Source organism: Rhinopithecus roxellana, chromosome 7 (genome assembly GCF_007565055.1).
Source record: "Rhinopithecus roxellana isolate Shanxi Qingling chromosome 7, ASM756505v1, whole genome shotgun sequence".
Lineage (NCBI taxonomy): Eukaryota > Metazoa > Chordata > Mammalia > Primates > Cercopithecidae > Rhinopithecus > Rhinopithecus roxellana.
The window spans coordinates 43,013,825-43,040,643 of record NC_044555.1 but is presented as its reverse complement, the minus strand read 5'-3'; the positions used below and the strand labels follow the sequence as shown (position 1 = coordinate 43,040,643).

The following is a 26,819-nucleotide window of genomic DNA, read 5'->3' as shown; positions in this document are numbered from 1 at the left end:
CACATGCAAACTTTAAAATGCCTATGATTTTGCAATGTTGTTAACTTTGAAGTTACTATTATTTTATAAAACTCCAAAAAGTTAAACTGTAGCATACAGACTTTGCTTTCAGTGCCAGGCATAGGTTTTATATGTCTCTCTCTCTCTCTCTCTCTCTCTCTCTCTCTCTCTCTCTCTCTCTCTCTCTCTCTCTCTCTGTGTGTGTGTGTGTGTGTGTGTGTGTGTATTCCCAAATACATTTATCATGCCAGGTTGTCGGCCTTGGAAACAAGTCTGTAAATTGGCCAAAAGCATCACACATTATTTTGCTATGAGTCTCTGCTACTTTTGCTGCACTGCCAACCCTAATAAGCCAAACCTGTGTGGTGTGTTGGTGCATATTTAACCTTTCCTCCTTACAGGAATGGGTCTGAGCTTAATGGTTGTTATGTATTGAAATTTGGTAGGCTGTGGCCAATAGAGAATCTCATACTAAATTATACCATGCAACTGAATTTGGGCTTGTATTTGAAAGAATATCTAGTCTATCAGTGATTCACAAGATTTTTATATTTATGCAAAATAGACTCATTTGTTTATATTCTACTCCCTCTCTTTTGAGCATACTATACATAGTGTGAAGAGGCCAATTCAAATAATTTAATGATGGCAAAATATTCCATTTTTGAAAAAGATCCAGACATCTCAAATTGTACTGTTGTTAAGATCAGTCTCTCTCTTCTCTCTTCAAAATCTTACTGAATTTTTAAATGGAATGTTGAAACATAACTGCATGCTTTAAAACTTTTCCAACTATTGTAGCTGCTTTGGAGAAACTAAAAGTTCTTAAAGATAATTATCATCCAGCCATTAACACAGAATATATAATCATATTTTGTAAACATCCGTCTTTTGTGTGCAGGTAGTAAAAACTGCAGCTAAACTATTAATGTATTAAATTGCATAAGTTAATCCAATGTTTGATAGTTTTCTTTGAAAAATGTGTTCAAAGGAACAATCTGGAATGAAAACAAATTACCAGACACTATTTTTTACTGCTCTGTTGCCTATCGTGTGTTGAATGACCATTTGGAAAGGAAGTCAGTGCTTCTCCTTAATCATTTGCAAATTTTGTGCATATTTTAACTATACTCATCATTATTTTCTTTAAAAGAAACTAATGGCTTTTTCAACCAGTAAATGTATTTTAATTATTGAATTCATAATGACTCATTTCTTTTCTTTTTTTCTTTTTCTTTTTTTTTTTTGAGACAAGGTCTCACTCTGTCATCCAGGCTCGAGTGCAGTGGTGAGATCATAGCTCACTGCAGCCTTGACCTCCTGGACTCAAGCTGTCCTCTTGCATCAGACTTCCAAGTATCTGGGACTATGGATGCACACCACCATGCCTGGCTAATTTTTAAAACTGATTTTTATTTTGTGTAAACATGGGGTCATGCTATGTTGCCCAGCCTGGTCTTGACCTCCTGGCTTAAGCAATCCTACTGCCTCAGCCTCCCACATTGCTAGGATTACTGGTGTCAGTCCTTGCATCCAGCTGCCCTTGAACATTTCTAACATCAGTAGACAGGGAGTGCATGCCATGCCTTCCACATTCATCTATGTATCTATGTATGTATGTATGTATGTATGTATGTATGTATGTATGTATCTATCTATCTATCTATCTATCTACCTATCTATCTATATCTATGTCTGACTCCATTCTATCTTGCTTGATAGAATTTTCTTGAATTTGTTTCTTTATGATATGGTAAGCATTTCATATAAAAAACCTGCAACTTGAAAAGGATGTGTTCTCTTGTTTTGGTTAAGAAAAGCAGACAATCTTATTCCTAATGCTTGTCTAGCACACTACTTGAAAAATAATTTTAGCTGCTCAAAGAGAAGTTCAGGAATTGAGGTTAAGAAAAACAGTGTATAAAAAGTTTTCTTGGCCAGTTGCAGTGGTTCATGCCTGTAATCCCAGCACTTTATGAGGATCATTTGAGCCCAGGAGTTCAAGATCAGCCTGGGAAACAGTGAGACCCCATCTCTACAGAAAATAGAAAAAATTAGCCAGACATGGTGTTGTACACCTGTATTGCCAGCTATTTGGGAGGCTGAGCTGAAAGGATCACTTGAGCCCAGGAGTTCAAAGCTCTAGTGAGCCATGATTGCATCACTGCACTCCAGCCTGGGTGACAGAGTGAGATTCTGTCTTAAAAAAAAAAAAAAAAAAAAAAAAGATTTACTCTACTTGTGGCATTTTTATTGTATTCTGAATTAGATATATTTTCATTACTTTAAGCCCATGGCTTTTAGTATTTTTTTTTTCTGATCATTAAAGAAGTGTTAATAATCACATTGGATGTAGTAATAATGCCTTTTCCACTTAAATTATTGTTTTCAGTTGTGGAATTAGACCTTGTATGTTCTGTCCTTCTTTTAGTGATTGGCTTCCAAGAAATACCATTATTTTTCCACTCTTTTCAGGCATCAACTTGGCCCTTTTCCTTCAGATGCTTTGTAGCCTTACCTTCATTTTCAAGACAGAGAAAACACTACCCATAATTGACTCATATCATTTATGTTTTAAAAAGACTTCGTTTTAAAAGAGGGACGTGAATAAGAAAGTAGCTTTCCTATGCCACTTGGAATTGAGGGATTTTCTCTGAAGGCCTTCAATACTTCATGATTCCCAGGTCTGCCCACTACAGGTCTCAGCCTAGTCTAGTAAGTCTATCTTTGAAACTACCACTTTCTTAGTTCTCTTCACCAAAGTGCCTCATTTTGTTCCTCAGATTCTAGACTGTGCACATTCACAATCAAAGTCTCAGTTAAAAGATACCTTGTATCAGTAACAGTTGAGGATAGTGATTTAGTGTGTGTGTTCTGGAGCCTTTCCTGGTTTGATTCTTTACTGCTGGTACAAGCGTGGGAAAATCAATCTTTTGAGTTTCAGTTTTTTCTATAAAATGTGGCTGATTACAGTACCTATGACATGGTGTTCTGAGGATTAGGTGAATACTTTCTGGCACATGTCAAGTGCCCAGTGTGCTTTCCACGTTTTTCAGGCACATAGTGTGTGTTCAGTGAATGTGATTTTCACAGGTATTAGACATATATGCTGTAATTGTTTTGTAAGTAGCAGCCCTTAACTGATAATTGTAGTTTTAATTACTCAATGTAGTGATAAAATCCATTTATGAATCTCTTTGATATCATCAGCAGTAATTCATAAGCCCCAGTGTAATACAAGTGAAAGATCCATTCCACACACAGGCATTAAGATCCGAGAGCCAGTGAATGGTCCCTGTCAAATCTATACTTGCTATATATTGATTATATCTATTGATTTATTTTGCATCTACTGCATTTTCTTCTTCTTTTTTTTTTCATTAAAAAAACTGTATTCCCTTATCCTTTCTTTTTTCCGTATAGAAGAATTGTTGGTGTATTCAGTCTAATGCCTCAGCTTAACAAATATGTTTCTTTCTCTTTGTATTGTTATTTCAGGTTCTGCCATGTATTTCAATTTGTCATATTTTCCCCAGTTTTATAGATTTCTGTGAATTTGGGTCTGCAGGTTTTGTCTTTATGTGGGCAAAAGGATTACTTTTTTCTTGCTGAAATTCTTTATTTTTTGTGTCTTTCATGTTCATGTTGTATGCTTGCCTCTTTCCTCTTGTTTTTTGTTTTATTTTGTGTTCAGTTTAGAGCACTATGAAAATTATTGGCAAAAGTTATTCTCCATTATTTCTACCAACTTTCTCCTCTTTCTTCATATTAAATATTTTTTTGTTTCTTTCTTATTGTTCTTCTTTTAAGAAGTCCTAGGATTAATAATCAATGTTTACCAGCCAAGCCCAGTCTTTTCTGTACAGAGAGAGAAAAAAACAAAGAGCCTTCTGCTTCTGCTTTCTCAAGAGGAGAACAGGCTATATATAGTTGTTTAGTCTCACTGGTGAACCACTTGATAGATTATTAGAAGTAGCCTAGTAAAGTCTTATCTGGAGTTCTCATTTTCGATGTTTTACTGTATTCTATTATGCAATCTGCTTTAAGAGCAATAAGTTAAAATGCACATGGCCATGAAAATTAATGTGGTTAACTGCAAAAATAAGAGTTTTACCTTTGCAAATTATTTCTTTAATTCTTGGCGTCGCTAGTGGTCTTCATCATCTTTTGTTGGCAGTATAGTTAAAAAGGTAGTCACTCTATAGACAGGTTAATGAAGTTAATACCCTATTTTGTTTTATATATATATATATATATTTTTTTTTTTTTTTTTTTTTTTTTTGAGACAAGAGTCTTGCTCTGTCGCCGAGGCTGGAGTGCAGTGGAGTGATCTTGGCTCACTGCAAGCTCTACCTCCTGGCTTCATGCCATTCTCCTGCCTCAGCCTCCCGAGTAGCTGGGAATACAGGTGCCCGTCACCATGCCTGGCTAAATTTTTGTATTTTTAGTAGAGATGGGGTTTTATATTCTAAAATAACTTAAATGATAATAGCTTACACTCATTTAGTGTTTGATATGTCTAGCTATTGTGTTGTTTTACATATTCTATCTCATTTAATCCTTAAAACAACCCTAGAGCAGGTAGATTACATTTCCCTATCAGATATTAGGAAACTCGGACTCAAAGAACCTTAATGTCATTTGCAAAGCCCATAGATAGTAAATAGAGCGACCAGAATTCAACCTCAGGTCTGTCTGATGCTCCTTCCACTATGCTATTAGGATTTTTTTGAAGGATACATTTCTTCCTTCTCTGTTTTGTGTCGGTCCCTATCTGCCACTTTCATAGAACTTTGCCAGTTGACCACTACTAGTCAAGTAAGATCGCTTCAACCTCACCACTGCAAAGCATACAGACAGGCTGAAATCTCAACGAGAAAACTTGCTGTGTGAGTAATAAACTCTCACCATTGGCTGCAAAAGATCATAATGCTTTCATCTCGATTTATTGGTCAAAATGAATTCTATTGTCTAGAGACTGTGATATGGTTTCCCTAAACAATTTTTTGATAGCTGTAAGAATTGCACTGACAGGAAGATATTTATACCTACAGAAATGATATTAGTTTATGTGCAGGGATAAAAAGAAGAGATGAATTATTCTATCTACTTCTATGTGGCCAGTCTTATCCTCTGCTTTTTGGTTTACATCATTAGCTTCTAAAGCATGGTTTATTTGGTTAAATTAACAGTGTAACAGAAAAAGTACTTTAATTATGTTTTGTGTAAGTATATATACTTAAATTATGTTATGGGTAGGAAAATAGACTTAAATTATGTAGGTATCTATACTTAAATTATGTTATGGGTAGGTATATATATTTAAATTATGTTACAAATAGGTAAATATACTTAAATTATGTATGGGTAGGTAAATATACATCCATAATATTACACTTTTATAACATTCATTTTTCGTCTTCTTAGTTGATCTATGAAAAATGAGTGTTGTAAAAATATAATATTACACACATATTTTTTAAAATTTCTGATTATGAAAAAACTGTAAATTTGTGCCATTTAATTTTTTTATAAATTCAAAGCAGTCATTGAAACCTTATGTTCATACACTCCATCAGGTAAATAATAAGTATGCTCTTTTAGGCAGGGCGTGGCAGCTCATGCCTGTAATCCCAGCACTTCAGGAGGCTGAGGCGGGCGGATCACAAGGTCAGGATATCGACACCATCCTGGCTAACACGGAGAAATCCCATCTCTACTAAACAAAATACAAAAAATTAATCGGGCATGGTGGCCAGTGCCTGTAGTCCCAGCTACTTGGGAGGCTGAGACAGGACAATGGCGTGAACCTGGGAGGTGGAGCTTGCAGTGAGCCGAGCTGGTGCCACAGAATTCCAGCCTGGGAGACAGAGGGAGACTCTGTCTCAAAAAAACAAAATAATAATAATAATAATAATAATGTATGCTCTTCTAGTATACATAAAGTACATTTCAAGCTGTATACATGTACTAACATATGTACACAAAATAGAAATTAATGAGAACAAGATTAAACAAGATTTTAACTAATAAAGTTTATTAATTACATAAAACCTTTAAAACATATATTCTTAGTATCAGTGAGGACAATGTGATTAATACATCAAATCTGATGACCTTTACAATATTTTACTTCTTAATGAAAGTGACAGAGTTCCTACATTGAGTAGGAGAAGTATCAGCTCTGCTATTTTATATTTCTTCTCCTATGCTTGCATTTTTGTCTTCAATCTGAGGTTGTATTGTGTTGTTCACTTTGTAACGGCTGGTTTATTGAATCTACTCAGTTGAGGGCATGTAGAACATATCACAATGAGGTCAGAGTAAATAAAAGTCTAGGGCTGCCAATGGCCAACCACGTGCCCTGCTGAAAACTCCTCCTTCCCCCAACCCCTCCGGGTTCCTCTAATACTTGAGCGGTGAAGGCATCAGTGATGATTCATATCTTAAATATTAGGGACACATAATGTTGTAGTTACTTTTTGGTTAACATATCAAATAAATGTTAAAACTCAAATATCTTGCTCTATCTTTGTAGGTCAGCTTTTATATTTTCTAGGGTATGCATAACCTCATTTTAAGGACCTCCAATTTAAGGTATATTTTACAAGAGCACATATCACAACTTATAAATTCCAGGAACTAGCTCTTTAAAATAAATAATTTGCCTGTATTCTCAGTAATTGTTCAATGTTTCAGAAATATGACGAAAGAGGGAAATGAGAGATGGTGGTTCTGCTTGGTTTCTGGTGAAGCCTCAAGGAGCTTTTCTTCATGGCGGAACTCAAAGGGGGAATAATCATGTCACATGGTGAAAGTAGTAGCAATGGAGAGAGGGTGAGGGTAAGGTTCCACACACTTTTAAATGATTAAATCTTGCAAGAACTCACTCACTGTCATGAAGACAGCACCAAGCCATAAAGGTTCCGTCCCCCAATCCTAACACCTTCTACCAGGCCCCACCTCCAGCATTCGAAATTAAAATTCAACATGAGATTTGGGTGAGGACAAATATCCAAGCTATATTGGTGGTATTATATGATTATTTACTGTGAAATGACTTGATAATATGTTCGTCATTTAGACAGACCACATGTTATTAAGAATGAAAGAAGGAGCTCAAATTCAAATGAGAAAATGCTATCACTGTCTTGAACTTAGATTTTTTGAGTGTTTTAACTTGCAATACTTACAGTACCAAGAAATGAATTCAAATTTCCAAAGTGTCTTGTCACACATAAACGCATTTTTCTATACTTGCCACAGCAGACAGCTTATATAGAATTGAAGGGTATTTTTATTTTTATTTATTTATTTATTTATTTATTTATTTATTTATTTATTTATTTATTTTTTGAGACAGAGTCTCACTCTGTTGCCAGGCTGGAGTTCAGTGGTGTGATCTTGGTTCACTGTAACCTCTGCCTCCTTGGTTCAAGTAATTCTCCTGTCTCAGCCTCCCGAGTAGCTGGGACTATAGTTGTGCACCGCCATGCCCAACTAATTTTTGTATTTTTAGTAAAGATAGGGTTTTGCCATGTTGGCCAAGATGGTCTTGATCTCCTGACCTCGTGACCTGCCTGCCTCGGCCTCCCAAAGTGCTGGGATCACAGGTGTGAGCCACCATACCCAGCCATTGAAAGGTATTTTTAAAAAAAAACTTCTACTCTAGGCAGCATAACATGATACCAAGATAAATATGACAATTTAAAAATGTGGGGGGTTCATAGGAGAGTGAATAAGATAAGATTATCATTTGGAATTGCAAAATAATATCTGGCAAAACCCCATTTTCTTCATGTCTATGATAAAATACCTTTGAACCAGAGTGTATTTTGAGTTATGCAAACTAATAGTTTGCAAGAGTTTCTCCAACCATATCATCACACTCGGCAGGTCATATGGAAGAGCACTGTGCCTTCATTATCTGTGATATAATTCCTTCTACAACTAAACTAATCTTTGAAACTCGATAATGTGATGTTCAAGTTTTAGCCACTGTGCTTTAAAGTGGCACTCAGGGAATACTTACATCTTGCAACATTTTAATTTAGAAACAAATACATTGGGACTTTGTTTGAATTTTACATTTACTTTGTGAAACATATTAACCTTATTTTTAGAAATATGTATGAGTTAGGTGCAATTGACTTCAGTAAGCCTGTGGTGAGTACTTATATTTTAATTATCGAGTCTACTTTGAAGCGTGAGTTCCTTTTAAATCCAGAAACAGATTTATTCACTATTAATTTGGAAACTTTTGAACTTGACTCCTAATCTTTTTGAATGACAGTGATGATAAAAGTATAGGGTCATTTGTTTGATTTTTTTTCATTTGTTTGTGTGGTTGGTGGTTTTGCCTGTAAAGATAATGCAGCCCACAGACATATGAAAAAAAGCTCATCATCACTGGTCATTAGAGAAATGCAAATAAAAACCACAATGAGTACCATCTCATGCCAGTTAGAATGGTGATCATTAAAAAGTCAGTAAACAACAGGTGCTGGAGAGGTTGTGGAAAAATAGAAACACTTTTACACTGTTGGTGGGAGTGTAAATTAGTTTGACCATTGTAGGAGACAGTGTGGCGATTCATCAAGGATCTAGAACCGGAAATACCATTTGACCCAGCCATCCCATTACTTGGCATATACCCAAAGGATTATAAATCATTCTATGATAAAGACACATGCAAACGTATGTTTACTGCAGCACTATTCACAATAGCAAAGACTTAGAACCAGTCCAAATGTCCATCAATGATAGACTGGATTAAGAAAATGTGGTACATATACACCATGGAATACTATGCAGCCATAAAAAAAGGATGAGTTCATGTCCTTTGCAGGGATGTGGATGAAGTTGGAAACCGTCATTCTCAGCAAACTATCACAAGATCAGAAAACCAAACACCTTGTATTCTCACTCAGAAGTAGGAGTTGAACAATGAGGACACATGGGCACAGGGAGAGGAACATCACACACTGGGGCCTGTCAGGGGCTAGAGGGCTAGGGGAGGGATAACATTAGGAGAAATACCTAATGTAGGTGACAGGTTGATAGGTGCAGCAAACCACCAGGGCAAGTGTATATTTATGTAGCAAAACTGCACGTTCTGCACATGTAACCCAGAACTTAAAGTATAATAAAGAAAGAAGATAATGCTTATGTGTTAATACAACAGTTGTAGTGCATGTTGGTCCACCCATCACACTGTCTCACAGAATCTTAGCACATTTCTTGGAACCCTTTGAAGGTTTGTATATAAACATTCTGGTCATGCAACCAAGGCATTCTTTTCTTTCTTCCTGGATACTGCTCTGCTCAGTTGTATTCTCCTCTTTTTAAATTGTCCTTTCTAATACTCCACCTTCTTTATTTTTGTTTTTCATGTTTATTTCAGTCGCTATGTCAAGGGCCAATTGGAGGAGATGAGGCTAGTAGTAGGAAAGTCAGTTAAGAGTCTCTTGAGATGATTGTAATGTGAGAGAGGAATGAGGGTCCAGACAAAGGCAGTGTCAGTGGGAATGGAAGGTAACTCAGTGTAAAGTCAATTCCAGATAATTTGGTCACTTAAGCACAGAGTGAATGGTTAAGAGATGGCAATGATACTTATTGCACTGAGAGATTTTTGAGGTCAAGGGATTTGCCTTTTATTTCTCTATTCCCAATACCTGCAAATAGCACCTGACACATGTTAAGAACTCAAACATTTCCCATTGAAACAATTGCATCATGCCACTAACAGATATAGGAAATAAAGGAGCAAGATCTCTTTCATTGAATAATGGTCAATTTAGTTTCAGATATGTTGAAATGAAGATGCTGTAGATACCTGTGGTTTAAACTGTTTTACACAAACTGCTTATACTCTAGGATAGAGCTTTCTAGTATAACTTTCTGCAAGGAAGTAAATTATCAGTATCTGTACTTCTCGATATGATAGTCCCTAGCTGCATGTGACCTTTGAGCATTGGTAATGTGATTAGTGCAACTGAGGAGCTGAATTTTTTCATTCTTTTTACTTTATTTTAATTAATTAAGTTATATTTAAGTAGCCACAGGTGACTAGTGGTTATTGTATTGGCAAGTACAGCCCTAGAGGCTCGTCAATTAGCTGCTATTATACCTCTGATTAAACTTGAAATTCCTAGACCATCACCCAGCAGTGTGGCTGTTCCTAGGTAACGTTTTAAAGTAAGAGGAGATAAACTAGTTGAGATCTTCTCAATATTTTAAAATGAATAATTGCTGTCTATTTTCTATCCATATTGGTTCAAATTTCAGATATACTGCATGATTGTGCTACTGATGTCACCAATCTGGAAAACTGCTGAATATTCTGTTTTTTGAATGCATACAGGAAAAGCAAATAAAAGAATAATATGATAAGATTGTAGAGTATAGCACCTCTACACATACACACCTTGTTTTCCATTCATGTATTAGTACTTTACAATATCCTAAACCCTGAATTTGTGTCTATATGTGTGTGTACACCTCCCCGCTACACACACTTAACACATACTATATTATTATTTAGAAAAAAAAATGAAGTCTTTAACGGTTTAATTATGATTCAAAATATTTTTCTACTACAAAATGCTTCATGCTGTGTAGATTCATCAAACAAGGTGCGTTTATCTAAGATTCTAGCTAAACAAATATTCTATAGTTGAGAGAACAAGCTTGATTTAGGCCACATGCTACATAGACCTCGTCCTATTTGACTGCTTTTTCTTTGCTTATGTACATAAGATTACTGGAAACATGATCAATTTAGACACATATTTTCAAATAATCTGACTTACATGTTTTGTTGTAGCTACAAAAGTTTCAATGTAAGGACAGCTTGTTATAAACACTTCCATTTTTCACATTCAAGGCCATAATTTTGAATTTATATAATTACCTTATATATTTTTTCTAGTAGGTGGCTTTTAAATGTGTACTTTGCAAAATATACTAGCAACTGCTGTTACAGTATTCCTCTAAAGTTTTAAAAGTTGCACTCAACTTGAATTCATAAGACAGATCACCTTTAAATTATGAAACACTTGCCTATGACTCACACAATTCTAGTAGTCTTAGAAACTCAAACCTACAGAAATTACAGCTTATTCATTTATAAAGAGGATCACTGACCCCTATGGGTGGATGAGGAAGACTGGTTACTAAATTGTCTTGATTCTCTTCAGCGAATATTTTATTAGCTTCCTTTACTCATTCTTAACAACATGGTGCTAAGGTGAAGAATGATTGTTTGGAATTTTTATTTAGAGCCTTACTGCTGGGTTTCCTTTATATCCATTTGAAACATGTTGGTGTTTCGGTGTTTTGGCTTGTAGGCTTATGCTAACTTGTTTGGAACACATCATAATGATCTTTGTTATTGCTTTTCACAACCTGACCATAGTAAGCATTGTGTTATTAGAATGGGAAATGCGGAAGTGCTAATTCAAAATTTTAGCAAATTAAAACATTAAAATACTGCTTTTACGGTGCCTGCCACCACATCCGGCTAATTTTTTGTATTTTTAGTAGAGTCGTGGTTTCACCATGTTAGCCAAGATGATCTCGATCTCCTGACCACGTGATCCACCCGCCTCGGCCTCCCAAAGTGCTGGGATTACAGGCGTGAGCCACCGCACCCAGCCAATCCTTTTTCAAGTTATTATTTTTAACTAAATGGATAAAAAGGTCCTTTTTATGTGTTAAATTCCATGTTTCTGTTGTAGGATCTCCGTGATTCATAGGTCTCTGTCCTCTACCCACTTACCCTACAAAGAAAATGCCACAAAAACAAATAACCTTCTGGGAACCCTAACATTTTAAAATGGGATTTTTTTTAAAAGGTCTAAATTGCAAACTAAAGAGTTTCTGATTAAAGCAATAGAAGTTTGTCAGATACTTTGTTAAATTAATGTTTCCCCACAGTGAATCACTTTATTGTTCTTACACTGATTCTAACTAAGAATATATGTTTCTATGAAGTAAGGGCTTATAAAAATGTAGTTCTCTCTAGCTTTCTTATTGGTAACGTTAGGATTAAATTAGTTAGTACTAATGTAGCAATAGTTGCTTGTAATACTGTTGATTGTGATACACTGTTTATTGTCATCAATTTAGTTTTACTAAATATTGTGGTAAAACAGTGAGAAGTAGTTGATATGGAAAAGCTTAAATAAATTATTCAGTTAATGAGGATTTGCTGCATTTTCTACATTATCTTTACATACTTAGGACTGTGTTGGGTTACGTTTATACTTAATACAAAATTTCATGAAGACTTAAAGAGGTTATTTTATTTTCCCAAACCCACTGCCTACCCTGCCAGCCTCTTAGTCATGCCTTGTTAAAAATGCTGTCCAGTTTATCTCCTCTTTACTGGAGGAATTACCTCACAAAGCTAGTATGGTCTGGTTCCAACAAATGCGCATGCTTTAGTGTTATGGGCTGAATTATGTACCCCTAAAATTCAGATATTGAAGCCCTAACCCCCAGTTACTTTGAAATGTGACTGTATTTGTAGCTAAGGCCTTTAAGGAGGTGATTAAGTATATTTTAAAACAAAGAATCTAACCGTATTGCTTGTAACTCAAAGGATAAATGCTTCAGGGGATGAATACCTCATTCTCCATGATGTACTTATTTCACATTGCATGCCTGTAGCAAAACATATCAGGTACTCCATAAATATATACACCTACTCTGTACTCACAAAAATTAAAAAATATTAACAATTTAAATAAATAAATAAATAAATAAATCCGGCCTAGAATGGATTCTAATCCAGTTTGCTTGGAGTTCTTATAAGAAGAGGAAATTTGGGCATAAAAGAGTTACCAAGGATGAACTTGCATGGAGGAAAGAGCATGTGAGGACACAGGGAAAGCATAGTCATCTACAAATCATAGAGGAAGGTCTCAGGAGAAACTACTAAACCTGCCAAAACCATGATCTTGGACTTCTGACCTCCAGAACCGTGAGAAACTACATTGTTGTGGTTTAAGCCATCCTGTCTGTGGTATTTGTTATGGCAGCCTTAGCTAACTACTGCATTTGGAGGTAGACAGACAGACAGATAGATAGGACAAGGAAGGTGGATACCCAAGCCTTCAAAATGATGGTTAATACAAGGCTGACTGTAGCTTAGATTGGTCAAAATACTTTGTTAGTTTAAAGGGCAATGGGTATTACTGCATCTTGACAAAGAGGCATAAAAATGCAAATATTGGGGCCTCTGAACATTCCAGATCAAGTCATAATTAATGTTTACACTTAAAAACGATAAGAGATTTAGGTCAAAAGACAAAACATGTATTCAGAGAGTTAATACCTCCTAATTCAAATATCTAGAATGTTCCATACTCCTCAGCCATTTGATTCATATACAGTTGCCGTTACATTGCAGGATAATACTTACATCCATATTTGGTGGAGGTGGGAAGAGATGGAAACTACCTTTTCTATCATTAACACAGTAGTTAACAAAGGTGTGAGCTGTTGGAAAAAGTGTATCCAAAGTTCTCATCAAAGCATACACAAAACCACATTGAAATCCTTTGATAAGATTTTTAAAACATTTCTATTCAAGCTTATTTGGAAAATGTGATACACAAACCATGAGAATACTACCTAATGTACCATTTAATATTAAATGTAGACTAAACAGTTTTACATTTATAAAATAAATATTGATATAATCTCAACTCCAATATTGCTGTGTTGCTGTTGCTGCTGTGATACTGCAGTACTATATTATTATCATATGGTATAATTTAATGTCTTCTAAATATATCTTCCTTTGTCAATATTTTACTCATTTTATAAATTACAGTTCTGCAATGGTAAGCTAATTCTTATCTTGAACATAGTGCTAAAATGATGTAGTGCTTCTGTTTTTGCTCAGCAATTGATCTTTCAAATTTTTGCATTTTCTGGTGTTAATCATGTTTATTGGCCTAATGTTTCTATAAAGAATTATCAGTGTTGCAGTGGTTACTTTCATAGCTTATTAAAATACTCCCTTCCCCCACCATCTCTCATTACAGCATAACAATGTCTTATTGATTTTAATTGAAATTTCAAATTTGTCAACACTAAAATATGTCAATGCACCAAACCATAAATTACCTCCCTGCTCTTAAGCACATGCTGTACAACAGCCAACATCTGGATGAAAAGAGAGAAAAAGCGGTAATCATAGAAGTATTGCATGTTTTCAATGAACATAGCACACCTCAACATGATCAAGGGAATGATTTTTGGTCCATTAAACCAGTCTATTAAATTCAACCAAATTTCCTACCTACGAAGGTTTCATGCATCTTATCTGAATGGCTTATAGCAGGACCCCAACAAGTAACTGCTTATTTCTTCCCACATTTGATTGGAAAATCTGCGTCCACATCAGCAGGGCCAGATACCCTTCAATCTTTACATATACTGCTCTAGAATCTGGTGTTTCCTTATCTCAGCTCATCTAGTTGGAGGCTAGTCAAGACTCTCACTTTTGGATTAGAGGTTAACTTTGGCCACAAAAGAGCCTGAAAGAGTACTGAAGAGGAGGACTAGAATAAGGTTCTTCCTCTTCAGAACTGAGGTAAGACTGGATGACTGGAGAGGAAGGTTAAACAATCCTTTCAGAGATTCTAGCAGGCAATTTGCTTGATAAATTTTAAATCTTGAGGAGGAATACCAATTGGGCCTGAAGACATTTCCCTGAAAAGTTTACAACTCTCAAAACTGCTTTTGCAAATGTGGTGTTTGAAATAAAAGTATAAAAATTTTTGTCCCCTTTGACTCAAATTCCACTCAGGGAATTAACTGATTCTGAGGAAATAATTTAAATGAATGTTTTTGTTATAATGTAGACTATAATAGTGACAATTGGAAACGAAGTCTAATGTTTAATAGTTATTGCACTTTGTAGATATGATACCTGAAGCAACACGACAGACTGCTTATAATGTAAAAATGGGTATCCATATGAACAAAGTGTGGGAGGGAAGTCAAAGATGTGAAAATAATCACAATATTAAATGTTGTGGATATGAGTATGTTGATTTTTCTACCTTTAAAAAAAATCATTAAATATACATATTTTACAGAGCTCCCAAGAGTCCCAAGACCAAACCCCACACAAACAGGGTCAGAGTTTTAGGCAGTAAGTGGGATGGTGTCAGCCAGGTAGAGTGCTAATGTTGCAGTCCCAGCATGGGAATGGAGGAGGAACCACTGACCCCTGAATGAATGAAGCACATCAAGCAAATAGATGGAGCTGCCTGCACAACCCTTTTGTTTTCTAAAGCCAGACTATCTGCTTCTGCAGTGATTGGAATCCCACTCTTTACTCCCCTGTTTAAAGTATTATCCTGAAAGAATGTCCTGGAAATTATTCTGTGTTTGTTTTCCATATGGTTTTAAGCAATGATTCTATCCCCCATAGTATGTTAGATACCAGATGAAATAGCTATGTCAATGTAGATCATGATTTATCTACATTTATACACACTTTACCTCACGTTCTATCTTGAAGGATCAAGGTAAGTATAATTTCAAATTCAAAACAATTTTTTCCTATTTTTGTCCAGCTTATTTGATACGAAACTCTAGTGTATATGAATAGATTTGCTTCTCTGAGTGACCTGAGAAGAAAAGATCATTCTGTTTCTTACCATGTATTTTTGCATGTTATCATGCTCTTACAAATGAGTGCGTTCTTTTTCAGTGATCAGTACAGTCCTTTAAAATATAGTATATGTATGTTAAAGGTTTAGAATACAAGGCAGTGGTAGTCAATTAATGTTCCCCAACATGTAAGTGCTTCTAAAAGCTATTCATTATGATTCCAGATTTGTTGAGAATACCAACAAGTCAAGAGTGCCTATACTATTATTGAGAATGATTTAGCCTTCCCAAAGGCAGCTTACATCTCTAGACTATTGAAAGTTTTTGAAACTGTCATAAAAATGAGTTAACTGTGTTCAATAACAATTTTCTAAGAGGTGGTATTCATGATTGCAGCTCTAAAATGGAATTTTAAAAAGCCTTCTTATGGAAAGTTGTCAAATTGAAATCTGTTTATATGAATATTTTTCAGGTGGAAGTGAATCCTCCTGGGATAAGGATAAGATGCAGTCTCCATTTGCGGCACCTGGACCCCAACATGGAATTGCTCATGCAGCCCTAGCTGGCCAGCCAGGCGTTGGGGGTGCTCCAACCCTCAATCCACTGCAGCAGAACCACCTGCTAACCAATAGTATGTATACCGTCCTCCCAAAACTGGGTGTGTTGAGCAAAATACTATCCAAGACCTACTAGAAAACTTTGGCTGGCAGGGCTTAGTCTATTTTTCTTCAATAAGGTTTACCGATTTAGTATCACAAGGGGAGGTAAAGAGGGACTCATTTTCCCTCTTTACCTCCCCTTCTGATATTAAATGGTTAAATCTTAAGTACATATAAGGGCACATGGGAGGTACGTGGAAGGTGGAGGTACATAGAGTAGAGGTACATGGGAGGCTATGTAGTATAGTCATTAAGAATGTTGGCTAAAGTCACATAAACTTGTGTTTGAATCCCACGTTTTGAATTCTTTTTTTTCTTTTCTTTTTTATAATGGAGTTTTGCTCTTGTTGCCCAGGCTGGAGTGCAATGGAGCGATCTTGGCTCATTGCAACCTCCGCCTCCTGGGTTCAAACAATTATCCTGCCTCAGCCTCCCAAGTAGCTGGGATTACAGGCACCTGCCACCACAGCCAGCTAAGTTTTTTTTTTTTTTTTTTTTTTTTTTGTATTTTTAGTAAAGATGGGGTTTCACCATGCTGGCCAGGCTGGTCTTGAACTCCTGACCTCAGGTGATCCGCCCGCCTTGGCCTCCCAAAGTGCTGAGATTACAGGTTTGAGCCACTACACCCGGCCACATGTTTTGAATTCGACATTATTGTTAGATGTTGGAGAAGTCACCTAACCTTTCCAAGTCTTAATATCCACAACTATATAGACTGTGGATAAAAATACACCCACTTAAGGTTGCTGTGAGGTCTCAGAATAATAAAGTAAGATATGTTAACAGTGAATTGCATATAGTAAGTACTAGATATATCACAAGTAGTATTATTACTTAGCAATCGCACTATAGCTAATGTATACAAATACAGGTTTAGATGATGTTTTAGGGACTTCAAAGACTCACAAGTCTTTCTGCAGCAAAGCAAATCTTGTGTATATTACTTTTGTATATATCTTACTTTTCTTATGAATGGATAATCCAGGATAGGGTTTCATTACTCTCTTCCCTGACACTTTTATTCTCCCATTCTACCTTGGGATTAAGGCAACAGAGGAATTCTGAGACATTTTAATATAATGTTCCAAATCTTAGTGAAATTGGTCAGCTATTAAGCATACAAAAATAGGTTATGGTGTGTTACTTTAAAGTGGTTATAATCTCAAGCATAAAATGTCCCATACAAAATGAAATGTTAAGCAAAAGCAAATGAAATGAATGCCAGAAAAGTTATAAATATTATGATATGAAAAGTTAAAAAAGGACTGATTAAGGTAGATTCAGGTTATAATGAGAGTAATTTAGAAGACTTTGGCCTCTAGTCTGACGTATAAAGAGCTTGGAAGTCATTACTCCCATCTTTGCAACTAGAAAAAAGATAAACAATCTGAGAATCACCAACTCTTATTAAAGCCACCAGAGATTGAGGTCACAGAGCCCCACAATGCTGGAAACTAGAGAGAAAGGCAGCACAGCTCATAAGGAGAAGAAGCCACAGCTACATCCTGGTGGAAGCATTTAAAAGATAATTGAGTAATTGCAGGAGACTTGCTGTAGATCTAGCTCAAGAGACAAAAACACGTGGGGGCCCTGGTTTATGAGGCCCCTAAACTTTCATGAGTTTTATTTCTAGGAGCCCTACCAGATTCTCAGGGTGAAGATATGAGAACATTCCCCTCATGTTTCTAGCAGGGGGAAAGGAAAAGTAACAACTTTGAAATATGCTCATAGTACTCTGTTCTCCTGAAGGCCCGTCCTCAAAGAAAACTATTTTACCAGAGCTTAAACTACTTGGTTTTGCTAGAGCCTAACTGACCTGGAGAAAGGGATATACTAACCTCCAACCCTCTCTAACTTTTATGTGAGGGGAAAAGAACAGTACAGTTCCAGCAGTCTTAAGCCTTCTGTCTCACCTAAGGACTTATGGGAGTTAAAAATTACTTGTGAAAGTCACAGCCCAAGGATACAGCCTCACTAAGGGACTAAGACCTAATCATAAGATTATAGAATGTTTCTTCTCTCACATTTAAGTATCCCCACAGTAGTGCTCCTGTATAACAAAGGGGGATTACAGCTTAAAGAACTGCAATTTTCAGACCCGAGTTATGACAGGTTCTCTAGGGAGAAGCAAAACTAAGAAGGACAGAAACAAGACTAGAGGAAAATTTAGACACTAATGTCACAGGTAAAGCAAGCATTTACGATAGACTAACTCCCAGCCAGATCAGCATAAAACCTATCACCAAAGGCCCATTTACTTCAGTCTCTCCTACTACATCATTTCTGGCTTTAAACGAAAAAGAAAATGCAAACATAAACAAAATCAAAAAACACAATCTGAAGAGACAGAGCAAACAACAGAACTAAATTCAGACATAGCTGATATTTTAGAATCATCAGACTGAGAATTAAAAAAAAAAAAAACAACTAATATACTAAGAGAATGGAAAACACGAACATCATACAGAACACATGGGATAGTTAATCAGTGAGGCAGAAACCCTGAGAAAAAATCAAAAGAAAATGCTAGGAATAAAAGAAAGAACTCCAATAAAATGAAGAATATCTTATATGAAATTATCGATAGAATACACAGAGTCAAGGAAAGAATCAGTAAGCTTGAAGATATTTCAACACATACTTCCCAAGCTGAAAAAAGAGAAATGATGACAGAAATAAAATACCAGAATGGACTATCTAAGAACTGTGTGACAAAGAGAAGAAAAAGATAAAAGAACAGAGGACATATTTGAAATAACAACGACTGAGAGTTTTCCAAAATTAATGAGAAACACCAAATCACAAATCATTCAGCAAACAGTAAGTAGGATAAATACCAAAATCTACAAATACCCATATCATATTCCAACTGCAGAAAACCAATGACAAAAAGAAAATCTTGAAAGAAGACAGAGAAAAAAACTTTATTTTCACACAGAAACAAAGATAATAATTACACTGGACTTCTCTTTAGAAACCAGGCAAATAGCAAGAGAGTGGAATGAAATATTTAGAGTGTTGAAAAAGAAAACACCATAAATGTATACCCTTACTATCCACCCACAAGAATTTAAAAATATATATTTAAAACCCCACAAACCTAGAGTTCTGTGTCCAGGAAAATTTCCCTTTAAAAGTGAAGGAAAAATAAAAACTTTCTCAAACAAAAATTGAGGTAATTTGTTCCCATACCAGTAGAACTGCATCTCAAGAAACATTGAAAACTCTTCACGAAGAAAGAAAGATAAATTAATGTTTTTAATTTCTTCTTTTTGTTTTATTAGTTTGTTTTTTTTACAGGGTCTCACTCTGTCACCCAGGCTGGAGTGCAGTGGTGTGATTACGGCTCACTGCAGCCTTGACCTCCCAGGCTCAGGAGATCCTCTCTCCTAACCCCCTCCACCCCCCAGTAGCTGGGACTACAGGCATGTGCCACCACTCCCAGCTAACCTTTGTATTTTTTAGTAGAAACAGGGTTTTGCCACGCTGCCTAGGCTGGTCTTGAATTTCTGGGCTCAAGATACCTGCCTGTCTTGGCCTCCCAGAGTGCTGGGAATACAGGCGTGAGCCACTGTGCCAGACCAATTTATAAAAATTCTTAGTTAATCTAACACATAATGGTCTGTTCAAATAATAAAAGCCACATGAGCAGGAGGAGCAATTCTTATATCAGGTAAAACAGACTGTAAAGCAAAAGCAGTGAAGAAAAGACAAAGAAGGTCATTATATTAATATATTGATAAAAGGATACATCCAACAAGAAGATATTACATTCCTAAATATACCTGCACCTAACTCTGAAACTCCCAGATTAATAAAACAGTTACTACTAGACCTAGGAAAAGAGGTAGACAGTAGCACAACCATAGTGAGTGTCTTCAACACTCCACTGACAGAACTAGACATAGCATCAAAGCAGAAAGCCAACAAGGACTTAAACTGAATGCTAGAACAAACCGACCTAAAAGTATTTACAGAACACTTTATCCAATATATGCAGAATTTACATTCTTCTCATCAGCACGTGGCACATTCTCTAAGATAGACCATGGATTAGTCCATTTTCACGCTGCTGATAAAGACATACCCAAGGCTGGGCAATTTACAAAAGAGGGAGATTTAATAGACTTACACTTCCACGTGGTAAGGGAGGCCTCACAATCATGGTGGAAGGTGAAAGGCACTTCTTACATGGCAGTGGTAAGAGAGAGAATGAGAACCAAGTAAAGGGGTTTCTCCTTATGAAACTATCAGATCTTGTGAGACTTATTCACTACCATGAGAACAGTATGGGAGAAACCACTCCCATGATTCCGTTATCTCCCACTGGGTCCCTCCCAAAACACATGGGAATTATGGGAATACAATTCAAGATGAGCAAACCAACCCCAAACATATCAGAAGACAAAAAATAATCAAAATCTGAACTGAACTGAAAGAAACTGTACATGTACAGTTATAAATACCACACAAGTCAAAAAAAGAACCCCCAAGAAAAATTCAAAAGTATTTTAAAGCAAATGACAATGAAAATATAATTTATCAAAATTCATAGGATGTAGCAAAAGCAGTGCTTAGAGGAAAATAAATAGCATTGAATTAATTAATGTATTAAAAAGGATAAAGAAATAAAATCAGTAATCAAAGCTACCACTTTAGGCAAATAAAAAGATAAAAAATCTAAAGCAGAAGAAAATAAATAATAATAATTATTAGTATAGAAATGAATGAAATTGAAAACAGAATATCAACAGAGAAAATCAATGAAACCAAAAGCTGGTTCATTGACAAGACAAATGAAATTCATAAACCCCTAGGCAGACTAACTAACAAAAAGAGAGAAGATGCAAATTACTATTATCAGAAAATAGAGGCCATCCCTATTTATACTATGACATTAAAATGATAATATAGCAATACTCAACAACTCTATAAGCACAAATTTGATAACGTGGAAGAAATTAGCGAATTTTTTGTAAGCTACAATCTACCAATACTCACACAAGAAGTAACAGATAATCTGAAAAGGCCTATACTTATTACAGAAATAGAATCTATAATTAAAACCCTTCCACAACAGAAAGCACCATGTTCAAATGGGTTCAAAGGTAAAGTCTACCAAACATTTAAAGAAGAAAATATACCAATTATCTGCAATCCCTTCCAGAAGATAAAAGCAGAGGGAATACTTTCTACCTCATTCTATGAGATCAAAATTAACCAAATACCAAAATATCAGAGACAGACAATGTAGGAAAGGGAAACTACAGACCAGTGTCTCTGATGAACATAATGCAAAAATCCTGAAAACAGAATAGTACATTAAAGTTAACGATGTATAGGAAAAATTACACACCGGCCGGGCGCGTTGGCCAATGCCTGTAATCCCAGCACTTTGGGAGGCTGAGGCAGGCGAATCACGAGTTCAAAAGATCAAGACCATCCTGGCCAACATGGTGAAAGCCCGTCTCTACTAAAAGTACAAAAATTAGCTATGTGCAGTGGTGTGTGCCTGTAGTCTCAGCTACTAGGGAGGCTGAAGCAGGAGAATCGCTTGAACCAGGGAGATGGAGGTTGCAATGAGCTGAGATTGCACCACTGCACTCCAGCCTGGTGACAGAGTGAGACTCCATCTCAAAAAAACAAAACAAAACAAAACAAAAATTGCACACCACTACCAAGTGGAATTTATTCCACGTATGTAAAGGTAGCTCAACATTGGAAAATCAATTGATGTAATCTGTAACATCAATAGGCTAGAGAATAAAAATAATATGATACTAAAAGTAGATGCAGAAAAAGTTTTTGAGAAAATACAATACACATTCATAATAAAAACTCTTAGGAAAAAAATAGGAATCGAGGGGAACTTCCTCAACTTGTTAAAGAACATCCATAAAAACCTACTGCTGACATCTTACTCAATGGTGAGACACTAGGTACTTTTCCCCTAAGTTTGAAAATAAGGGAAGGATGTTCCCTCTTATCACTTCTATTCATCATTGTACTGGAGGCCTTAGATAGTGAAAAATGACAAGAAAATGAAACAAAATTTATACAAATTAGGGAAGAAAAAATTGTATTGGTTCAAAGATGACATGATTATCCGTGTAAAATTTAAAAAGATTTTACAAAAAAGTCTCATAGAACTAATAAGAGATTACAGTAAGGTTGCAGGATGCAAAATTAATGTAAAAAATCAACTGCTTTCTTGTATACCAACAATGAACAGTTGCAATTTGAAGTTAAAAACACATCTAAAGTGAAATAACTCTGAAACAGAAAGTCAAAAACTTATAAGTGGAAGCCTAGACTTCACCACTACACAATGTATCCATGTAACAAAACTGCACTTGTACCTCTTAAATTTATACAAATAAAAACACAAAATTGTTTAAATTAGCAGCAATAATTGAAGTACTTAAGTATAAACATAGCCATATATATATATATATATATATATATATATATATGTGTGTGTGTGTGTGTGTGTGTGTGTGTGATTATTAGAATGACTACTACAGAACTCTGATGAAAAAATCCAGGAACATATAAATAAATGGAGAGGTATCCTATGTTCATGGATAGGAAGACTTGATATCGTTAGAACAGCAGTTCTTTCCAACTTGATCTATAGATTTAATATATTCCCAATCAAAATCCAAGGAAGTTGTTTTGTGTATACTCACATAGTGATTCCAACATTTATATGGAAATTAAAAGAACCAAAATAGCCAGGAAAGTATTGAACAACAACAAAAAATGTAGTGGACTGACACTACCATACTTCATTATTTACTATAAAGTTACAGTATTCGTGATAGTGTGATTTTGGCAAAAGAACTGACAAATAGATTAATGTTAACAGAACAGAATAGAGAGCCTAGAAATAGATCCATACAAATATAGTCAATTGGTATTTGATGGAGGAGCAAAGGCAATTCAATAGAAAGATCATAGCATTTTTCTACGAATTACAGTGGAACAACTGGGATATCACATGCAAAGAATGAACCTAGACACAGGCCATCGTTCTTTACAAAAATTAACTCAAGAGCATCATAGGCCTAAATGTAAATTGCAATTGCAAAACTCTGAATCTATTAGAAGATAACATCAGAGAAAAGCTGGGTAATCTTGGGTTTGGCAATGAGGTTTTAGATACAATATCAAGACCATAAACCTTAAAATAAACTTATAAGTTGGATTTCATTAAACTTAAAAACCGTTCCATGAAGCCCACTGTTAAGAGAATGAAAAGACAAACAAAAGAATAGGAAAAGTCTTTGAACAACTCATATATGATAAAGGACTGATAGATATACAAATAAATTTTAATCTCAACAATAAGAAATAAGCAACCAAATTAAAAAGTGGACAAAAGACCTAAACAGACATCTCATTAATTAAGACACAGATGGATAATAAGCAGATGAAAACATGTTGCATATAATATGTCACTAGGGAATTGCAAATTAAAACGACTAGGAGATACCCATAAACACCTGTGGAAATAGTTAACATCCAAAATTGTCAACTTCAATTGCTCACAAATATTTGGAGCAACAGGAACTTTCCGTTTGTTGTTCATGGAAATGCAAAATACTATAATGACTTTGGAAGACATTTTGGGCATTTTTTAAACTAAAGTAAACATAGTCCTATATTTACACAAATCAATGAAGAACTTAAGTCCACACAAAAACCTATACACCAAAGTTTACAGTAACTTTATTCATAATTGCTAAAAATTAGAAACAACCAAGATATGCCTTAATAGTTGAATGCATAAACCAACTGTGGTATATATGTACTATGGAAACATATTTAGCAATAAATACAAATGAGCTATCAAACCTTGAAAAGACTTGGGTGAATCTTAAGTGCAAATTGCTAAATGAAACAAATCAGTCTGAAAAGGCTAAATAGTGTGTGATTCTAACTAGATAGCATTCGGGTAAAGGCAAATCTATAGAGCCTAAAAAGATCAGTGATTGCCAGAGGTTGGGGGGAGGGATAAAACAAGTGACCTCTGCTATAAACTATGGAATGTGGTTAATACATCAATATTGATTTTTCAAATGTAGAGATACAACAGATTCTTACACGATATTAATATGAGGACCAACTGTGTGATGGCAGAGTGGAGGCATAAGGAAATTCTCTGTAACTTCTGCTAATGTGTTTTATTAATCTAAGACTGCTCTAAAACTAGTCTATTTATTTTTTAAAGGGAAGGAGTATTTACATAGGCAAATCAATGGGTTAGGAAGGCAGATTCCAGAGAGAAGCATTAACATGAGTGAAGGCTAACATGAATTCAAACTGTAGATGTAGATAGTCCAGTGGGGCTAGAGTACAGCATACAGAGAGGAATATAATGAAACATTACAACCAGAAAGGTAATTTTGGATTAAATAAAAATGCTTGTATTTTATTCTGGTAGCAGTAAGTGGTCACTGGAAGTCTTAAAAAGGGAGTGGATAGGCAAATGAAAAACCACAGGAAGACAGACTGGGAAGATAGGGTACTTCTATCAAGGGATTAATGCCTGGTAGTCACCGTAGAAATGACAAAATATTACAGAAGTCAACGTGACTTAGAAATCAAATCAATGTGAGATTTAGATAGACAGAGGATTACTAAAGTTTGTACATTTCATAGCTAGAAGGAGGTGGTGCTATGCACTTATATAAGAATTGTAGGAGTTGCTGAAATACCAAGATGCATTAGAAATTATTCTTACAGGCCCGGCTCGGTGGCTCACTGCTGTAATCCCAGCACTTTGTGAGACCGAGGTGGGCAGATCACTCGAGGTCAGGAGTTCGAGACCAGCTTGGCCAACATGGTGAAACTCCATCTGTACTAAAAATACAAAAATTAGCTGGGCGTGATGGCACATGCCTGTAATGCCAGCTACTTGGGAGGCTGAGGCAGGAGAATCGCTTGAGCCCGGGAGGCAGAGGTTGCAGTGAGCCGAGATCATGCCACTGTACTCCAGCCTGGATGACAGAGCGAGAATCTGTCATATTTAAAAAAATAAATAAATAAATAATAAAATTTAAATTAAAAAAAGAATTATTCTTATAGTAACTTGCATAATGTCTGTGAAGTCAATAGGAAAAGAAATAACCCATTTTGGAGATTTTTTAAAAAGATTTGTCTTTATTATCATGCTATTAAAAGGCTACCTGTATATCTAGCATGTGACTAAGTGAGCCAGATTGCAGGTGTGGCAATCTGTACTACTGATGGTTTTTAATTACATGTGTTCAGTTTCAGAAGAAGTTTGACTTTCATAATTCAGTATTTGCATATGCTTTGCATGGAGAACTCATGTGTGGTCACTGTTAAATTGGCCTGTAATGTAAGTACTAGCTTGGGGTAAAGTCTAGGGCATTACAGTCAATTGACAGTTATTGCAGGTCATGATTTCAAAATATGAGTTTTAAGCCTTTCATGGTCATTTGAAGTGTTTGATGAATTAGATTTTAAAACTGCCAATGGGCTGTTAAATTCTTTTTGTAGTTTGCATTTAGTTTGCATTTCAATTGGACTTTAAGTAGGTATATTTCTTATTATCGCCAGATGGTGCCTAGGTGATACTGAAAATCTCTGGAGAATGAGGAAAGATTATTACACTGTTGAGGGAACTGTAAGTTGAACAAAAGCTTATCTGAGCATTTGAATAGTAAATAGGAGCACTGATGGCTACTTTTCATCTAAGTTTGATCAATTTGTGACTGAAGCAGTGTACACAAGGAAGGACTGAAGTGTATAATTACCTTGGGCTTGCAGTAAATGATAGCCTTATATAGAAACCTACTTAGGTCATTGATTGTCGTTATTATGTTGAACATAATGTGAAGGTTTCAGGAGAAAGATAAACAGTGATTAGTTTAATATATATTATAAAATATCATTATAGCATAAACTATATGATAAAAATGCATATGTACCTAAGTAATTTTAGAAGGCTAACTGAAAATATGCTTCTAGTTTTAAAGGGAGTGAGTTGCACATACAAATGAGATTACAAAGCATTTGTCTTTCTGTGCCTGGCTTATTTTGCTTAGCATAATGTTCTCCAGAATGACAAGTGTTTGAGGCGATGGATATATTAATTAGCTTTATTTAGTTATCCCACATTGTGTGTGTGTATATATATATGTGTATATATGTGTGTGTACACATATATAATATATAATAGGATCACTTGGTATTCCATAAGTATATACAATTGTAATTTGTCAACTTATAATAAAAATTTTAACTATTAAAAAGTAAAAATAATCACAAGTGAGTGGAAAGGCCACTTTGAATTCAATACTGTAAGAGTTGTTTTGAGCCTTCATTGATAAATTAATAATGGCAACAAAAATATTTCAGAGCTCGAAAGTTTGGTTTAGAAGGTTGTTCCTAAAAAGGATTTAGAGATAGTGAGCCATAAGTGAACACGGATAGGAGAAAAGTTTAAAATAGTTTCCGACTCTGGGATATGGAGTCAGATAGGGAGTACAGAGAATG

General features: G+C 35.5%; 1 protein-coding gene across 2 annotated transcripts in view; it reads left to right on the top strand.

Annotated features, from left to right (window-relative positions):
- LOC104655361 (dachshund homolog 2) overlaps positions 1-26,819 on the top strand; it is a 194,654-nt gene that overhangs the window by 39,545 nt on the left and 128,290 nt on the right. For both annotated transcript variants that reach the window (XM_030934124.1, XM_030934125.1), the window contains exon 2: positions 16,106-16,264. In XM_030934124.1, coding sequence (XP_030789984.1) covers positions 16,106-16,264 — 159 coding nt within the window. The remainder of the gene's footprint in view (positions 1-16,105; positions 16,265-26,819) is intronic.